Raw genomic sequence first — 19027 nt, forward strand, 5'->3', positions numbered from 1 at the left:
TTTTTCCCTATCCATTATGTATTTGGTAGGTCTTAATCCTAAGTAGGATGTTCAATTGCGGGACAATTTTTTTAAAGAAGCAACCTTTCCTCATAATAAGTGGGAGTTTCATATCCAAGTGCAATTTGTTTAATTATGTGAAGTTGTGAACGTATTCTTTATTGTCCTAATTGTTTTGCATTCAATTCCATTTTCTGCATCATGCAATTGATTTGTATTCTTAAACAAAGTTCTTGGCTACGTTGGATTTGTGGAATACCCCATTAATACTACAGGACATGAGATTTTGAATTATTTGAAGGATAGTACTTAGTAGAGATATTTGAGCTTTATAATTGGTTTATGAATGATACGTATATGTTGGAGCTTTTGAAGAAGTTGGATATGGCATGTATTCATTAAAGCCGTTGTTTGGGAATTTGCATGATGTGTTGAGGACAGTTGTTTCAGAGCACACCGAATGGATTGGGGAAGCAAGGGAAACAATGGAAAAATGGGGCTTTCTTCTCCAGTATGGATTTTGATGTTGGGGAATAAGTGTTAGTTATCTACTGTATTGTTGTCGTTGCATTAAGAATTAGGTTTAATTTATTCAGGGGAGTTGATTTTGGTTTGGTTAGTTATAAGGAAAAAAAACACCCCTTTTCCATGTTTTCTTACGGGTATGTTATTTGTAGGTCTTTATCCTAAGGTAGGATGTTCGATTGTGTGGCAACTTTTGTAAAAGAAGAAATCGTTGCTAATGATACGTACCCATGCAAGTGCAATTTACTTAATCTTGTGAACATTTTTTTAATTGTCACAAGTGCTTTGCATTCACCTCCATTTTTCTATTCATCCTATTGCTTACTCATATTTCTTAGAGGTTTTTAGGATGAAGGGTGTAGGATGGTGGAGATGATCTGTGAGTGATACGATGAGAATCCTGTTGAGAGACCTAATCTAGACTCATACTATGGTAGGATGTTGGCTATGTTGGAGTAGAAGGTTACGACGATTTATATGAAAGGGTACAAGACTTTGAGGAAATTGAAGGATAATATTTGTAGGGGTATTTGAGCTTTATAATGGGTTTATGAATAATAAGAATAAGATGGATTTTGGAGAAGTTGGATGCAGCATTTGATTCGTTGAGGGAGTTGTTTGGAGAATTTGCATGATGTGTTGAGGAAGCAGTTGTTTGAGAGCCCATTGAATGGATTGGGGAAGCAAGGAACAATGAAAGATGGGCTTTTTTTCTCTGGAATGGGGTTTGAAGTTGAGGAATAAGTGTATCTACTATACTGTTATTATATTTAGAATTGGTTTAATTTATTCAGGGGAGTGAATTTTGGTTTAGTTAGTTATCAAACAGACAGCACCCCCTTCTGTATGTTTTTTTCCTCATATTATGATTATCTTATTTTGTAGGTCTTTATCCTAATGTAGGATGTTGTGTGACAATTTTGTAACGAAGAAATCTTTGCTAATGGCAACTGGGATTATATATGCAAGTATAATTTGTTTAACTATCTAAGGTTTCAAACATTTTCTTTAACTATGTGAAGTTTGAACATTTTCTTTAACAATTTGTTTAACTATGTGAAAAGAGCAATCTTTGGTATTGTTAAATCGGGATCACATGCAAGTGCAATTTATCTAATTGTGTGAACATTTCTTTATTGCCCTAGGTACTTTGCGTTCAGTTCTATTTTGTATCCATGCTATCGTTGTCTCGCTTAATCAAAAGGGTATTGGATGGTGGAAATGAACAATGAAGAGCACGATGAGACTGTGGTTCAGACCAAATTCTTCACATGTACTGTAGGAACAATGGTTGCTATACTGAGGTTGAAGGATACACTTATTAATGAAAGGGCATGAGACTTTGAGGCATACCTTTGAGTCTTCTAATCCTTGTTTTTGTATAATAAGAATACAGTGGAGCTTTTGAGGTTTGATGCGACATTTGATTTGTTGGTGGAATAGTTTGAGAATTCACCTGTGTTGAGGAAGCAGTCTTAGGATAGTACTTGTAGTGATGAATTTGAGCTTTATAATGGGTTACATAATAGGAAAACGACAGAGATTTTGGAAAGGTTGGATTGTTGAAGGAGTTGTTTGAGAATTTGCATGTTTTGAGGAAGCAGTTGTTTGAGAGGCCGCCAAATGGATTGGAACGCAAGCTAGGCAAATGATGAAGGATGGGATCCCCCCCTTTCTATGGTATGGATTTTGATGTTGAGGAAAAGTGTTAGCTATCTGTTGTGATTGTTGCATATAGAATTGGGTTTAATTTAGTTCAGGAGAATGGATTCTGATTTAGTCAGAAAACACTCCTTTTCCATGTTAACTTATATCAATTATGCTATTTTGCATGTCTTGATTCTAAGGTAGGAAGTTCAATTGTATGTCATTCTTTTCTTAAAAAAAAAAGCAATCTTTGCTAATGATACAAAGGAATTAGATTACATATGCAAGTGGATGCTTAGCATGCAGTTCGTTTTCTACATTATGCAATTGATTGTTGACTTGACCAAAGGTCTTGATATTTCTGAAAGAGAGGGAAGTTTTGGATGCTTACTCTTAGCTATTACAGTCTATATTAGGCTCCAGTTGGTTATTTACAGGTCTATCGTACGATGGGAAGTTCAATTCTATGACATTTTCTTTGAGAGAGATGATTGCTAATTTTAAGAAGAGATTACACATGCAAATGGAAATTAATGTTATTTGTCATCCCAAATACTTATCATTCAGTTCCATTTTGTACATGAAGATGCGAGAAATTTCTTAGGGTTTTTGATGATGAGGGTGTAGGATAGTGGAGATGAGCTGTGAGGACAGTGAGAATGCAGTGGAGACCCAATTCTCGACTAATACTGTGGGGAGAATGTTGGCTAGGTTGGCACTGAAGGATACACCTATACATTCTCTGGTATGGATTTTGATATTGAGAAGTAAGTGTTGGTTTTCTTTTACTGTTGTTATATTTAGAATTGGGTTTAATTCATTCAGGGCTGTTGATTTTGGTTTAGTTAGTTATAAGAACCACTCCCTCCATGGCTCCATGTTCCCTTACATCGGGTATGTTATTTTGTGGGTCTTTATCTCAAGGCAAGGAGTTCAATTGCGTGACAATTCTTTCTCCAGAAAGCAACCTTTGGTAATGTAAGAAGGGATTACCTGTTCAAGTGCAATTTCTTCAATTCTATGAGAATTTTTTTTATTCTGTTAAGTGCTCAGCATTATATTCTCTTTTCTACATTGTGCAATTGACGTTTTTCTTATTCGAAGTTCTTGATATTTCTGAAAGGCTTGTGTGATGATGAAGAAGGAAGTTTTGAATGCTTACTTCTTAGCTAATACAGTTAGTACTAGGCTCCAGTTGGAGTAGAGTGAATATTCATGATTATGTGTGCTTGCTTCTTTGAGGTTTGATCTGAACTGCAAAACAAGAATATCTAAATTTTATTATATGCAGCTTAAGCATAGAGGGGAGAAGGGTGCACTATTCGATTCTGAGCAGTAATTGGTTGATTTTCATTCTTTGCTATTTTGCGAACACTCGTGTGCAAGCTGTGATGTTATGCTCTAGTGATCACCCAGGTGAGTATTGTCCATTGCATTTGAATATATTGAGTAGCCCAGTAATCTACTGAATGCCCCATCCTGGTTCAGTTGAGTTGTTAAACTTTCTTTTAAGGGGTTTTTCGATATTACTCCCTTAAATCTTTAGTAATTTGATATTAGTCCCTCAAATCTTTATATTTTGATTAGTCCCTCAAATCTTCATTATGTGTTGATAAAAGTCCTTCTGTTAGGGTTAGGGTTTAAAACACTAAGCCATGGTTGGGTGAACCCTGACCAACCATGGTTGACTAGTTACAAAAATACCCCCAAGTGAGAAATAACCCAACCAAGTTCAAAATGGGCTATTATTTCAAATGGGTTTGGGATCTAAGTCCCCCAAGTGAGAAAGACTCTATTTTCGCTTTCTAAGTTCAAATGGGTTCCAGATCTAAGTTGGAGATGGAGAAATAGAATGTGGATTGAGTGGAGAATCACTGGAATTTCCCCTCTAATGAAATAGTGAGGGTTATTAACAGGTTAGGTGAGGGTTATAGTTGTAATTTTATGGAAGGGGTTAAAGTTAACGGAATATGCCCACACATTTATGACTCCATCTAACTCTAGAGACTTATATCAACACATAAAGTAGATTTGAGGGACTAATATGAAGTTAATAAGGATTTAGGGGACTAATATTTAAAAAGCCTTCTTTTAAATAGATTAAATAATTAGGATTTTTACATGAAAATCACCTTGGGTTTGTTTGGATTGAGGGTAATGGGGGTGAGGGGAAGGGAGGGTAACTTTTAGCCTTGTTTGGGAAGTAAATATAGCAAGTTAATAGGGGTGAGGGGAGGTGAAAGGAGGTGAAAAAATAACATGATTTCTTTCCCCCAATTTGGGGTAATGGGGGTGAAGGTAAAGAGGGAGAATACAACAAATGTAGAGAGACATATTTACCCCTAGCTAAGATCAAAATCCAACGGCTAAAATTTCTAACAACCATATAACTTAATAATATGTGAGAGTATTTATGTCAATTTATATACATTCACTTCCCTTCCCTTCCTGTTATTACACTTTCCAAACGGGGTGAAATAACTTCCCCTTGATTCACCTTACTAGTTTCCCAAACAAGTTTTAGAAATTCCCAAACGGGGGTGAAATTATTCAGTTACTGTACCAGATGTTGAATGCGGTAAATAGTTGAGCATTTAATTACTTCCAGCACATGTAACTGAGTAACTGGAAGTTTTAGATATAGAATTCTTCTTCCTTGTTTGTAGTTGCTTTTAGTAAGTTTCTGGAGCCAATTAACAAGTGTATAATCTAAGGTAATCTTTTCTTAAGAAGCAATAAATTCTTTTTTAGCTTTCTCGATATTTTTTTTGCGTTTATCGGGACTAAAGTTATGATGATGGTGATGAAGACAGTTTCATGGTCTGGAACCCCATCTTAAGAAATGCATATTAGTTATGTAAACCCTTAACACATAACTTGCATAATGGCATGCAATTTTATCAATACCTCTATTCCTTATATTATTATCCAAATGAAAACATTCACAACATTCTAAATTATTAGCAACAAGTGAGGTATGGGCAGTTCTACAGTGAAGCAATGGTGATCTATAGTCGGCAGATTATCGATTGCAGATGATATGCAGCTAGGATATGAACTTTTTTGTAATTATCAGTCGCAGATGATCAATTCTTCTCTAAATTAGAAATCGTTTTGTTCGCTGCAATTATAATTGCAACACAAACAGTCAGTTACATGCAACTATAGTTATAGTTCAATTTTAAAATGTGCAGTTCATAGCTCCGGTTATAGTTGGAAAAATTTGTTTTGGAGCATCATGGGTTTTATGTGTAATTTGGCAACTCAGTTTATTCCAATTGTAAAAGAGGAAATGCTGAAAATGATGAGCGGTTTAAAGAGTTGAGAATGAAACGGTTGAGGAGCTGGAGATTGAGCTAAGTTGTTGTTATGTTGACATGAATGAGATGAAAGAGGAACTAGGCTTGCGGCAAATTGAATGCGAGACTTGTATGCAATGATGTTATGAAACTCGAGGAGCATTCTGTGAAGGACCTTGTGTAAGTATTGGTTCATTGTCACTCAGTGGCGTAGCCAGGATTATTTTTTTAGTCTAAGGTGTAGACCCAAAGTCGAGACAAGAGCTGGAATCAAAACGTCGAGAAAACAAGCAGACAGATCCACGGTCGACCGCGACGGTCGACCGCGGACATGCACAAGAGTTGGGAGGAGCTAAAGCTGAAGGTGGTCGACCGCGCCAACCCTGTAGGATTTTTGGTCTCAGGTTTTTGGTTCGGTCGACCGCGGCGGTCGACCGCTCAACTCTCTAGAAATCTGGGAGTTTCTGTCGTTTGGCACGGTCGACCGCCGCGGTCGACCGTCGCGGTCAAACAGTTTCCTAAACTGTTTTGGATTCTGTTTTCTCCAGGACTCATATATACCTTAAACGTTTTTAGGGTTACAACAACACGAAAAAAGAGAGTTTTTTTACTGCAAGAAGAGAGAATCTCAGAGAGATTAAACCCTAGTTTGAGAGCTTGTAATTCCTCTTCAATTAATAAAGAGATTGTGTGATGTGGCTCCCGAGGACGTATGCACGTTGCCGAACCTCGTTAAATCTGTGTGTTCGTATCCTTTACTATTTTTGCAAGGTTAGATCTTTATTTGTGGTATTATTTCTACTTTCCTACTTTCAACACAAGGTCCGGAAGGGCAATGGTTCGATTGATTGTTTCGAATCCCCAACAACTGGTATCAGAGCTTCGTTCAGCAATTTGTGTGAAAGCCATGGCAGAGGAAAACAAATTAAAGATCGAGAAGTTTGACGGTTCAGACTTCGCCAACTGGAAGTCGCAGATGGAGGACTATCTGTACCAGAAGGACTTGTATCGCCCGTTAATGGGCAAGGAAAAAGGGAAAGAAGAAGGAGGAGTCAGATGGTGATTGGGAGTTACTGGATAGGAAGGCTCTAGGGCAAATCCGGTTGTCGCTCGCCAAATCAGTAGCCCACAATATTCTGAAGGAGAATAAGACGGTGGGGCTTATGGAAGCGCTCGAGAAGATGTACGAGCAACCGTCGACAGCAAACAAGGTGCATCTAATCAAAACTCTTTTCAACCTCAAGATGACAGAAGGACGGTCATTCACGATGCATCTCAGCGAGTTCAACACGATTGTTGATCAGCTTATCTCCGTGGACATCACGTTTAATGACGAAGTGCAGGCCCTATTGTTACTATCGCAGTTGCTGGATAGTTGGGCAGGTTGTGTGACGGCAATCAGCAATTCGGCGTGGAAGGAGAAGTTGAAGCTGAGTGAGGTGGTTAGCATGATTCTATCCGAGGAGGTTAGAAGAAAATCGTCCGAATCAGAAGGTTCAGGTTCAACTCTAAGTTTTGAGCAGAGAGGCAGAAGCCAGAAGAAAGGAAACCAGAACAGGAATCGGTCAAAATCAGTAAAGAAGATGTCGAACTTGAAGGTTAGGCCTATTAAAGGAAAGTGTTGGAACTGCGGCCAGGAGGGCCATATGTCTTCAGTCTGCAAAAGTCCAAAGAAGAATGCGGGTGAGCAGGAGGCTCATATCGTGCAGGATGCCTTGATTCTTGCAATGGACAGCGATTCTGATTCTTGGGTCATCGATTCAAGAGCCTCTTTCCACGCCACTGCTAACAGGAAGCTATTTCAGAATTTTGTAGCAGGGGACTTTGGAAAAGTATATTTGGGGAATAATGAGCCCTGTAATATTGTTAGAAAGGGTGAAGTGCAGATTCAGATGAAGGGCTCTAAGTGGACCTTGAAGAACGTGAGACACGTACCGAAACTGAAAAGGAATCTTGTTTCGGTGAGACAGCTTGGAGCAGAAGGCTATGTTTCGACATTCACAGGGGATTCGTGGAGAATCTCCAACGGTACGATGATAGTTGCTCGAGGCAACAAGTTAGGAACTCTCTACCTCACCTTACATACGAGTGACACCCTCGCAATTGTAGTTGGCAAAGAGAGTACAGATCTGTGGCACAACAGGCTAGGGCACATGAGCGAAAAGGGGATGAAAATTTTACATTTACAAGAAAGCTAACCGGGATCGACGCCGTGGAAGTCGGGGTTTGTGAAGACTGTATCTTTAGGAAACAGAAGAGGGTTAGTTTTCAGAAGGGTGGAAGGCCACCTAAGGCTCAGAAGCTAGAGTTGATTCATACAGATGTATGGGGTCCAGCCAGTGTGTCTTCTTTTGGCGGTTCGAGATATTATGTTACCTTCATCGACGATCACTCGAGGAAGGTGTGGATCTACTTCATGAAGCACAAGTCAGAAGTGTTTAGAATCTTCAAGAAGTGGAAGGCCATGGTGGAGAATGAGACAGATCTGAAGGTGAAATGTCTGAGATCAGACAATGATGGAGAATACGAGCTGGAGGAGTTCAAGAGGTTCTGTGCTACGAATGGTATTCCCTTAGAGAGGACTACTCCAAGGACGCAGCAGCAGAACGACATTGCGGAGAGGATGAACATGACCTTGACAGAGCATGCCAGGAGCATGCGATTACATGCAGGTCTGCCTAAGATATTTTGGACGGATGCGGTGCATACGGCAGCTTACCTTATTAATCACGGGCCATCAGTTCCATTAGATTTTGGGATTCCAGAGGAGGTTTGGAGTGGCAAGAAAATAAATCTCTCACACTTGCGGGTATTTGGTTGCGTGGCTTATGTTCATATCAGTGATCATATCAGGGGCAAGCTAGAAGCTAAGTCACAGAAGTGCACATTCATTGGATACGACATTGATGAGTTCGGGTATCGCCTTTGGGATGAGAAGAACAAGAAGATCATCAGAAGCAGGGACGTGATATTCAATGAGGATATGATGTACAAGAACAAGGAAGATGCCAAGTGATATTCAATGAGGATATGATGTACAAGAACAAGGAAGATGCCAAGGATAGCCAAAGCAGTGGGAGCAACATTTTAGATACAGATGAATCTGAGTACATGGATATAGAGGAATTTTCAGATAGGGGTGATGATGTTTGTTCTGACCACAGAACGGAGGAGGCTCTAGGTGCAAAAGAAACTACCCAGGGCATAGAGCTTAGGAGGTCATCCAGGGTACCCAAACCAAATCTCAGATATCTTTCATCTCTTGATTACTTATTATTGACAGATAGCGGTGAGCCGGAGTGCTATGAAGAGGCAATGTAAGTGAGTGAATCTCAGCAGTGGGAGCATGCGATGCAAGAGGAGATGGATTCTCTACTCACTAATGAGACCTGGGAGTTAGCCCAGCTACCTGCACAGAAGAAGACCTTACATAACAAATGGGTCTACCGGGTCAAGCAAGAGAGTGATGGAAGCAAGAGATTCAAGGCCAGATTAGTAGTAAAGGGGTTTCAACAGCGGGAATGAGTGGACTACACGGAGATATTTTTTCATGTTGTGAAACTCACAACCATCATAGTGGTGTTGAGTTTGGTGGCTGCAGAAGACCTCTTTTTTGAGCAGTTAGATGTGAAGACTGCCTTTTTTCATGGTGACTTGGATGAAGAAATCTACATGAAGCAGCCTGTTGGCTTCATTGAAGAAGGAAAGGAAGAGATAGTGTGTAAGCTCAAGAAGAGCTTATATGGTTTGAAACAGGATCCGAGACAGTAGTATAAGAAGTTTGATAAGTTCATGCAGAACAATGACTACAGAAGATGCAATTCAGATCATTGCTGTTATTTTAAAAGGTTCGAGTCCAGTTTCATTATTTTGTTATTGTATGTTGATGATATGTTGGTAGCATGACCGTGTTTGGAGGAGATAAACAGTTTGAAGAAGCAGCTAGCAAAGGAATTTGTAATAAAGGATCTGGGTGCAGCGAAGCAGATTCTAGGAATGCGAATCAGCAGGGATGAAGCTGAAAGGACATTAAGATTGAGCCAAGCTGAATACATTGAGAAGGTACTTCAGAGGTTTAACATGCAGAATGCTAAAGTTATTAGCACACCCCTTGGAAGTCAGTTCAAGCTATCTGAGGAGCAATCGGCTAAAGTTATTAGCACACCCCTTGGAAGTCAGTTCAAGCTATCTGAGGAGCAATCGCCTAAGACAGATACAAATAGAGAGCATATGAGCAGGGTGCCATATTCTTCGGCTATTGGGAGTCTCATGTACGCGATGGTTTGCACGAGGTCAGACATCGCCCATGCAGTGGGAGTTGTGAGCAGATTTACAAGCAATCCAGGAAAGCAGCATTGGGAGGCCGTGAAGTGGATATATGTTTCAGGAGGAAGGAGTTGGTGCTGCAGGGATACGTGGATGCGGACTTCGCCGGTGATCATGATACGAGGCGAAGCACCACGGGGTATGTTTATACCTTAGCGTCGACAGCAGTGAGCTGGGTCTCACGTCTGCAGAAGATTGTGACTTTATCTACAACCGAGGCTGAGTATGTCACGGTGACTGAAGCAAGTAAAGAGATGATCTGATTGAACAGGTGCTTGGAAGAGTTGGATCTGAAGCAAGGGAGAGGAGTTCTTTATTGTGATAGCCAGAGCGCTATACATCTTGCCAAGAATCCAGTATATCATGCCAGAACGAAGCACATCGACGTCAAATACCATTATACGCTCGCTAGTTGAAGACGAAAAGTTGCATTTGATGAAGATTTTGTGGAGTCAAAATCCGGCGGACATGTTGACGAAGGCGGTCACCATTGAGAAACTGGAGTTGTGCGCAACTTCAGTTGGCCTTCACGAGTAGAAGACGAAGGCGGAGCCACACTACGAGGATCGACACGATCGTCGTGATATTGTTGATTGAAGAAATAATTTTTTCGGGGGGAGAAGATGCATGTGAAGAAGGGGAGAGTTCGGGTGAACTCACTGCAGGCACTTTGGTCTCCAAGTGAGAGATTGTTAGTCTAAGGTGTAGACCCAAAGTTGAGACAAGAGCTGGAATCAAAACGACGAGAAAACAAGCAGACAGATCCACGGTCGACCGCGGCGGTCGACAAGAGTTGGAGGAGCTGAAGCTGAAGGCAGTCGCTGAAGGCGGTCGACCGCGCCAACCCTGTAGGATTTTTGGTCTCGGGTTTTTGGTTCGGTCGACCGCGGCGGTCGACCGCTCAACTCTCTGGAAATCTGGGAGTTTCTGTCGTTTGGCACGGTCGACCGCGACACAGTCAAACAGTTTCCTAAACTGTTTTAGATTCTGTTTTCTCCAGGACTCTATAAATACCTTAAACGTTTTTAGGGTTGCAACAATACGAAAAAAGAGAGTTTTTTGACTGCAAGAAGAGAGAGAATCTCAGAGAGATTAAACCTAGTTTGAGAGCTTGTAATTCTTCTTCAATTAATAAAGAGATTGTGTGGTGTGGCTCCCGAGGACGTATGCACGTTGCCAAACTTCGTTAAATCTGTGTGTTCGTCTCCTTTTCTATTTTTGCAAGGTTAGATCTTTATTTGTGGTATTATTCCTACTTTCCTACTTTCAACACAAGGTCCGGAAGGGCAATGGTTCGATTGATTGTTTCGAATCCCTAACAGGCGTAGCCAGGATTATTTTTTGCCTTGGGCTAAAAATAAAGGTGGTCTAAAACACCTCAAGAGCGCATCAGAATGTCTTTCTCTGCATCGCCGACGACGTGTTCGCCGCCCTCACCTTCCTCAGGGGAAAAAAGAAAACCTCCTCATTAATTATGTATCGACACTGTTAGACTCATCCGAGAGTAATTTTTCAGGGTTGTGTGCCGATTTAATTACGCATCATAAATGATTAATTATCACAATAGATTCTCTTTCTTAGTCCTCCACATAATCTCTCCAGTTAACTATAAACTAATTCCAAATATTCTATAAATTCAGCTCAAATTATGTACAGACATTGCTATATATATATTTTCAAATCTTGTCCTGGGCAGCTGCCCAGGACAAGGCTAATGTGACTCCGCCACTATTGTCACTTGGACCTCTAAAGGCTAGCCAACAATTGTCTACTTTCCATAACCTAAAGCCTCGCTCTACGCCTGCCTCCTCTAGCTTGTGATCCTGCTACACCGCTAAGTCCTCTAGCTCTGGCGCTTCCCCCTTCCTCTAAGGACAAATTTTTAAAATAGACCTATTTACAAAATTAATTACAAATTTCGACCTATTCCGAGCTAAAAACTTTTCATCGTGTCTTCTTTCATTTCTGATGGTGCAGGATTCAGTCGGTACATTCGGTGCTAACCGAGCAACCGGTGCGTATGGAGTTGAGCTTGTAAAGAGAGTTGCAACACAACGAGGAATATTTCGAGGAACACACTCTCATGATTTAAAAATTTTGCTCGTGAATCAACTGTTATTCTACCCTTTTCTCCTTCTAAATTGTTTTTTTTCTTTTGTCTAATCTCATCATATAATTCATCATCTTTACCGCTCAAAGCTTCTTGAGCTTGACTACCAATTGAGTCCAAACAACAAATTGTTCAAAATTATGCTAATCGCAGCAATAACCCTCATAATTTGGAAAAAGCCATAAAATTTTCCACACCAAATCACGTCCAAAATAAAAGCCATAAAATTTTGACTAACCATCTACTGCACCCAAATTTAAAGTAATAAAAGACAGAACAACCAGCTGCATGGAAAAACCTTGCGATGGTAATTAACCATTAATCTCACAACCAGCATCGATCCCCAAACATTTTATATCATCATCTACTACCTACTAATATAAGTTTGGAAAATTTGCTTTTAGCCCGAAACAATCCGGGAACTCAACTGACATTCATCCCTCGATCGAGCTGCTTACAGCCAAACAAAAAAACGAGGTGATGTTTTATGGACAACGAACGAAAACAGGCGAGGGGGATGCTGGCAATATTGTTTTGCAAACGAGAAGAGGATGCTGAAGAAGAAGCAACCACCGATCGAGTCCTGACGATGGTTTGCTTCTTCAGTCCTTAGAAGATCCTGAAGAGGAGGCCCCCGTGGGTCGCAAAGAACGGAGCGAACACGAGAGATTCAACGGCCATGAGCTTGATAAGGATGTTGAGCGACGGGCCGGACGTGTCCTTGAGGGGGTCTCCGATGGTGTCGCCGATGACCGCAGCCTTGTGGGGTTCGGATCCCTTAGGGCCGAGGGTCCTAGCGTGCTCAGAAGCTCCCGCCTGCAGGAGGACAATCAAAAGGAACTTAAATTTAAGATGGTATCAAAACAGTCCAATTTCAAATCCACCAGCCACGTATTTAAAGCAAATTAAAAGATATCAGGTTTTGGCCCATGGAAAGGGGCTCAACCCGTGGTGCGTGTTAGAATATAAAGTCTGTAACGTTTAACCCTCATCGCAACTTTAGAGTTCTTCTCTAGTTTAATAGCATCTAATAACAGGCCGAGAGACGTGTGAAACGTGTGATCAAGCATCCGGGAAGGTATTTTTCACCTCGATATATTTCTTTGCGTTGTCCCACGCTCCACCGGTGTTGGATGCGGAGATTGCAATCTGCAAAGAGAGAGTACTTGCATCAATGAGTGAGCAATATATCAAGAGAGAATAATACTGCAAGTATTACTCTAACACGACGCATTGTAAAATTGGAGATACACCCAGGCTGCCTGATTCATGAGAAAGGGTCACACATATTTGCGTCTTGTAATACTAGAATGTTATAATTGATGGCACTCATCAAAAAAATGATCTGTTACCTGAACACCGGATACCAGAGAGCCGGCAAGAACTCCAGAGAGAGTCTCGACACCAAACAGAGTTCCGACAATGAGGGGAGTAAGCATAACAAGAGCACCAGGAGGGATCATCTCCTTGATGGAGGCATCAGTCGAGATCTTGACACAGGTCGCATAATCAGGTTTAGCCGTACCCTCCATGAGACCGGGGATGGTGTTGAACTGACGACGAACTTCCTCAACCATCTTAAGAGCTGCACTGCCCACACTCTTCATGGTCATGGCCGAGAACCAGTAAGGAAGCATAGCACCAACAATCAGCCCGATGAAGACTTTGGGGGTCAGGACGTCGACCATTTTAATGCCTGCACGACTTACGAATGCACCGAAAAGGGCAAGGGACACCAGGGCAGCTGAACCGATGGCGAAACCCTAGGACAAAACTCGAGGGTGAAGTTGACATCAACCAAAATTGGGTTCAAACTTGGTTAGAGTTTAATAAAAAAAAATCTCTCTTTTCACATCCAAATGTAAAAAACCGGAGAAGGTGGAGAATTACTGGGTTTGGATCCTCTGCACTGCCAAAAAATAGTGGAGATATTACTGCTTTTAATCGTAATCGTCTATTCTTTAGTGGATGGTTATAATTTTCCCTAGTGAATGTGGATACGAGAGCAATTCACGGGGTTAAGGAAGTGTTAGTTTTTGGAATGGGTACAACCATCCAACTAGGCAATACTAAGTTGATTATGATTGAAAGTAATGATCTCAATCAACTGCTCATTGACAGTAAAAGATGATCGAAATCTGCTATTATTTCCTCCTCTTTTTTTTTGTATCTTTTCTTCATCAGGTTTTGTTTCAAGTAACAAAACCTGAAAGGCCAAGTCGACGAGACTACATGCTCTAATAGGTGAACGTACAAACATAATATAATTGAATTCTGTAAAGGGCATGTGAAGTCCTGATTAATGAATACATACATCTGAAGGAAAAAAGATTACCTTTCCAATGGCAGCAGTTGTGTTTCCTGCAGCGTCCAAGGCATCAGTCCTCTCGCGAATTCTATGGCTCATTCCAGCCATTTCAGCAATCCCTCCAGCATTGTCACTGATCGGTCCATAAGCATCGATAGCCAACCCAGTGGCAATGGTGCTCAGCATACCAAGAGCAGCAACGGCGATACCATACATAGCAGCAAGGCTAAAACTAACAAATATACTGAGAGCGATAGCGAAAATTGGAATTATAACAGATTTGTATCCTAAAGCAAGACCGAAGATAACATTGGTGGCAGCTCCAGTTCTGCATGAATCCGCGACATCCTGCACGGGACTGACAGAAAAAAGAGAACAAAAATGGTCTCACGAATCCTATGGCTCATTCCAGCCATTTCAGCAATCCCTCCAGCATTGTCACTGATCGGTCCATAAGCATCGATAGCCAACCCAGTGGCAATGGTGCTCAGCATACCAAGAGCAGCAACGGCGATACCATACATAGCAGCAAGGCTAAAACTAACAAATATACTGAGAGCGATAGCGAAAATTGGAATTATAACAGATTTGTATCCTAAAGCAAGACCGAAGATAACATTGGTGGCAGCTCCAGTTCTGCATGAATCCGCGACATCCTGCACGGGACTGACAGAAAAAAGAGAACAAAAATGGTGTTAAACCTTGCATCATTCAGCTCAATGTGTGGGTTTGGTCTAAGACACAAGATTAGATTCGCTCTCATATTCAAAGAACAATTACATGAATATATGGTGAAGTACGCTTGGACTCGTGACAAATCCAATAACTATTACCTGTATGCGTTGCTGGTATAGTACTCGGTGACAAATCCAATAACCAGTCCAGCCCATAACCCGATCGCAACACAGAAGAATAGCTCCCTGGAAAATTTAAGTACAATTAATCGAGTCGTTACACTGTCGTCAGATACCAGGACAATCGTCTAAAGATATTGCTTACCAGTTCTTTACTTGCTTCTGCGCGCCAAAATTGAAGATAGTGAAGGAAGAGGGGAGGGCCAACCAACTGACGAGCGCAATACCGAGGGTCATCAGCGCGGTGGAGATAATAAGCTGCTTCTTCAGTGCAGGCTCAATCTCCTTCACTGCCTTGATCTCGAAGAAATCGGTAGCAAACAGAGTTGTCACCAAACAAACAACGATCCCCATGGAGCTAATAAGAAGCGGATAACACATCCCAGTGAAATCGTGGTTGATCCCAAACGAAGAGATCGAAGCAACAACAAGAGCAGCACACGATGACTCCGCGTACGAACCGAACAGGTCTGAACCCATTCCAGCTATGTCTCCAACATTGTCACCAACATTATCAGCAATCACCTGTAACAAAAAATTTCAAAACTCCGTCAGCAATTAATTTATCCTCATAACAAGAAACCACCGTCAATAGAAGAGCTAGCGGCACTCAGAGCCCCTGTAGCATTGCTGGTTTCAATTTACTGTACCCTATAGTTTTAATAATTTCACCCTGAGGCAATATCTGCAAAAATTTCATATGGTCAAAAGAGTCAACCCGGGGTTCTATCTGCAACAATGGAACTAACTACAATGATGCTGAAGGGGGTCTATGTGCAATTAAAGGTTGTAAAGGAAGCAAAATCTCACAGCAGGGTTTCTTGGGTCATCTTCAGGTATGTTCCTCTCGACTTTACCAACAAGATCAGCACCGACGTCGGCAGCCTTGGTATAAATACCACCTCCGACTCTCCCGAACAGGGCCATCGAAGACCCGCCAAGCCCATAACCAGTGATAGCCTCGAAGAGACCCTCCCAGTCATCACCATAGTACAATTTGAACAAATTAATCGAAATGTAGAGAACCAAAAGCCCGTTTGCAGCCAGCAGAAAGCCCATCACGGCTCCCGACCTGAACGCAGTGATGAAAGCTTTGCCGACTCCTTTTCTGGCTTCGAGAGTGGTTCTCGCGTTCGCATAGGTAGCGATCTTCATACCGAGGAAGCCGGAGAAGAGGGAGGTGACTGCGCCGAGCAGGAAGGCGACGGTGCTGAAGATGGCGTTGAAGAGGGCAGGCTTGCAGGTTTTGTCCTTGGTGTAGGTGCAGGGCTGGCCTTTTGTGCTGAACCCCTCGACGGAGCCGAGGAAGAGGAAGATGAGGACGGCGAAGGCTACCATGAAGACGCCGACGTATTGGTATTCAGTGAAGAGGAAGGATGTTGCTCCTGTTGCATGGAAAAGTTTTTATGAAAATTTACTCTGAATCGTGAAGTCCGTCTACCCATTTGGCCAAAACTCCGAAGTCGTGGTGAGAGTCGAGGTTTGTATAAATGCAGGGGTATCAATTTTTATAAAGTCCACATTTTAAATTGGTGGTTAGTTGGATTTGGGCTATATTTGGCAACTTTAGATTATAATTCACAAATGGCTTATAAATTCAAGTGGATATAATCTGAAGTGCTTGGTAAATTTAATGGATCAAATCCATTTCCAATAGTAGATTGATTGGCAAGTGAGCGGCTTATAATCCATCTCTGCCGTCAAAATGAACAAAGAGGGGCTGAAGATAGATGATAGAAGGCTTCTGAATTTTCTTTAAGAGTCAAGGGATATAGTGGTCTTTTACTTGGTCAAACTATGTGGCGACTTATAAGCCACCAAAAAATAAGCTAGATTATCTAAAAAACGTGTTTACCAAACATGTCTCGGCGACTTATAAGCCCACTTTGACCAATTCCCAAACATGCTCTGAACATGGATTGCTCTGGTACCCTCTTAACTATTACAAAAAACCTCGAACTTATAGTGAGAGTTGAAGTTTAAAATTTTATATTCTAACAATGATATTAGAAATTTAAAGGTTGTTTGTGATTAGACGTATTAGGACCCAAGAAAAAAGGTATGTAAATTCACCCATAATGTTAAAACATATGATATTCTTCCAGAAAAAGCCGCCTACCTAAAAAAAGTTCAATATTTTCAATTATAGACGAAACTAAAGTTCCTCATAAAACTAGCAACTGTAAAACAAACCCTTTACAAATAAAATAAAAAAAAAGAAAAACCATTTTCACATAAAATTCACTCCGCATGCAGCAACTCAAAATATAAATTAAAAAAAGACTCTTTTTTTCGCGAAAAAGATCATTTTTTCTAAAAAAAATATACTAATAATCTAGTCGTAGCTAGCTAGCTAACCGAGCGAGCATGCGCACGGTTAATTACCTTCAGAGATGGCGTTCTGTATCTCGGCGCACTTGGCGACGACGGCGTGATCGCCGACGCCCTCCTCCTCTTCGAGGAGGTAGTCGCCGAGCCTGCGTTCTTCTTGGCGGCCGGCGGGGTGGGGTCGCGGCGAGAGCCTGACCCTGGCCACGAGCATGACCCACTGGGGGGAAAACGAAGGGGGGGGGAGAAGGAAGCCCGGCGAAAAATGCTCCCGAAATTGCACGGGCGGCCGCCGGATTAATATCTCCGTTATCACTTCGGAGAAGAGAGGGGATCCCATCTTGACGGGAGGGGTGTTTTTGACGGTGACGGAGCTGACGGAGCTCCCTGTAGAGAAGAGAGAGTGAGAATATATATTTGTGTGATGGGGGAGGAGAGGGAGAGGCTAGCGGGTTATATAGTGTGGGTTTTTGATTCTTTTGTGAATATTTTATGAAGGATTAATGCCCGGGCACCCCAAATTAGGGCCCAAGAGGTCTGGTGAACTGTCCCCCTCCGGTTAGATGATATACTATTCATGAACGGTGCATCATCCAACCGGAGGGGGGCACATCATCTAACCGGAGGGGGCAGCTCACCTGTCCTCCCATTGGATTCCTTATTTGGGGTCCCCGTAGAAACGCCCTTTATGAAGTGAGCACAAAGGATGGCGGGTGAGCACAATGTTTTGGTTTTTTTTTAATTGCTTTTTTACATATGCCCCTCAAATCATCCATATTCACAAACGTTATAATAGAAACACCTCAAAGGTGCCGTGACCGATGGTAACACTGTTGGATTTAAATCTAATTAAATCTAATTGTGGGCACATATGATTAATCAATGTGTATTGCTATCTTTAAGGATAACCCACTTAAAGTGATCAATCAATTTGGGTTAATGGGTATTTAAATAAATCATGGGGTTATACGTGCAGATACCAGGTTGTAATTGTAATTTGATGAGGGGCCAAATTACAAATGTACAACACCTATATATATGGGGTTATGGTCCCTAATCTAGGGTTAGCCACTCTCATTCTCTTATCCCTATCTAAAGAGATCCATAAGGGAGAAACCCTAAGCTTAGAAGATCATCAAAACCCTAATCAGGTTTTCCTCAATGGATTCAGGTATATGCTTCCGTACCTTTTGATTCTTGTTAATCTCTTTGAATTAAATCATGGCTTTAAGGTTTAGATCTTAAATTTTAGATCTAACAAGTGGTATCAGAGCCATCGTGATTTGTTCTAAGATATTAAGATTAAAATTAAGGTTCTTTGATCTTAATTTGTGGCTTTTTTTAAGAATTGTTCATGGATGAACAGTAACGGTTTTGATTTGTTACTGTTCGGATGAACAGTAAAAAATTTCTTTTTGTTTGGTTTTTCTTTCAATTTTGGATTTGTAGCACTTATGAACTCTAAAGTTCATTTCTTTTGTGTTTGATTCAATTTTTGAGGTTTGGATCTGAATGGTTGAGTTCGAAAAAAAAAATATTTTGTCTTTTGATCTGTCGTTGTTCACCAAAACTCCTCGCCGGAGTTGTTTCAGCGGCGGCGATTTTTAGAACGAACCCTAAGGGGTGCTCG

At 41.3% G+C, this 19027-nt stretch overlaps 1 protein-coding gene across 1 annotated transcript; it reads right to left on the minus strand.

Annotated features, from left to right (window-relative positions):
• On the minus strand, positions 12197-17737 carry LOC109835594 (pyrophosphate-energized vacuolar membrane proton pump-like). Its single transcript, XM_020403564.1, has 8 exons — positions 17455-17737; positions 15880-16454; positions 15215-15594; positions 15049-15135; positions 14243-14573; positions 13260-13670; positions 12997-13056; positions 12197-12723 (listed from the first exon to the last, which is right to left on the minus strand). Exons 1-8 carry the CDS (start codon positions 17735-17737, stop codon positions 12517-12519), a joined length of 2334 nt encoding a protein of 777 aa, XP_020259153.1. The 3' UTR covers positions 12197-12516.

Source organism: Asparagus officinalis, chromosome 3 (genome assembly GCF_001876935.1).
Source record: "Asparagus officinalis chromosome 3, Aspof.V1, whole genome shotgun sequence".
Taxonomy (NCBI): Eukaryota; Viridiplantae; Streptophyta; class Magnoliopsida; order Asparagales; family Asparagaceae; genus Asparagus; species Asparagus officinalis.

Coding starts and splice junctions, on each gene's coding strand:
- LOC109835594 (XM_020403564.1), bottom strand. CDS start 17,737: ATGGGATCCCCTCTCTTCTCCGAAGTGATAACGGAGATATTAATCCGG. Junction 15,136..15,214: donor CAGAAGCAAGTAAAGAACTG/GTAAGCAATATC, acceptor TAAATTTTCCAG/GGAGCTATTCTTCTGTGTTG. Junction 13,057..13,259: donor CTCTGGTATCCGGTGTTCAG/GTAACAGATCAT, acceptor CTCTCTTTGCAG/ATTGCAATCTCCGCATCCAA.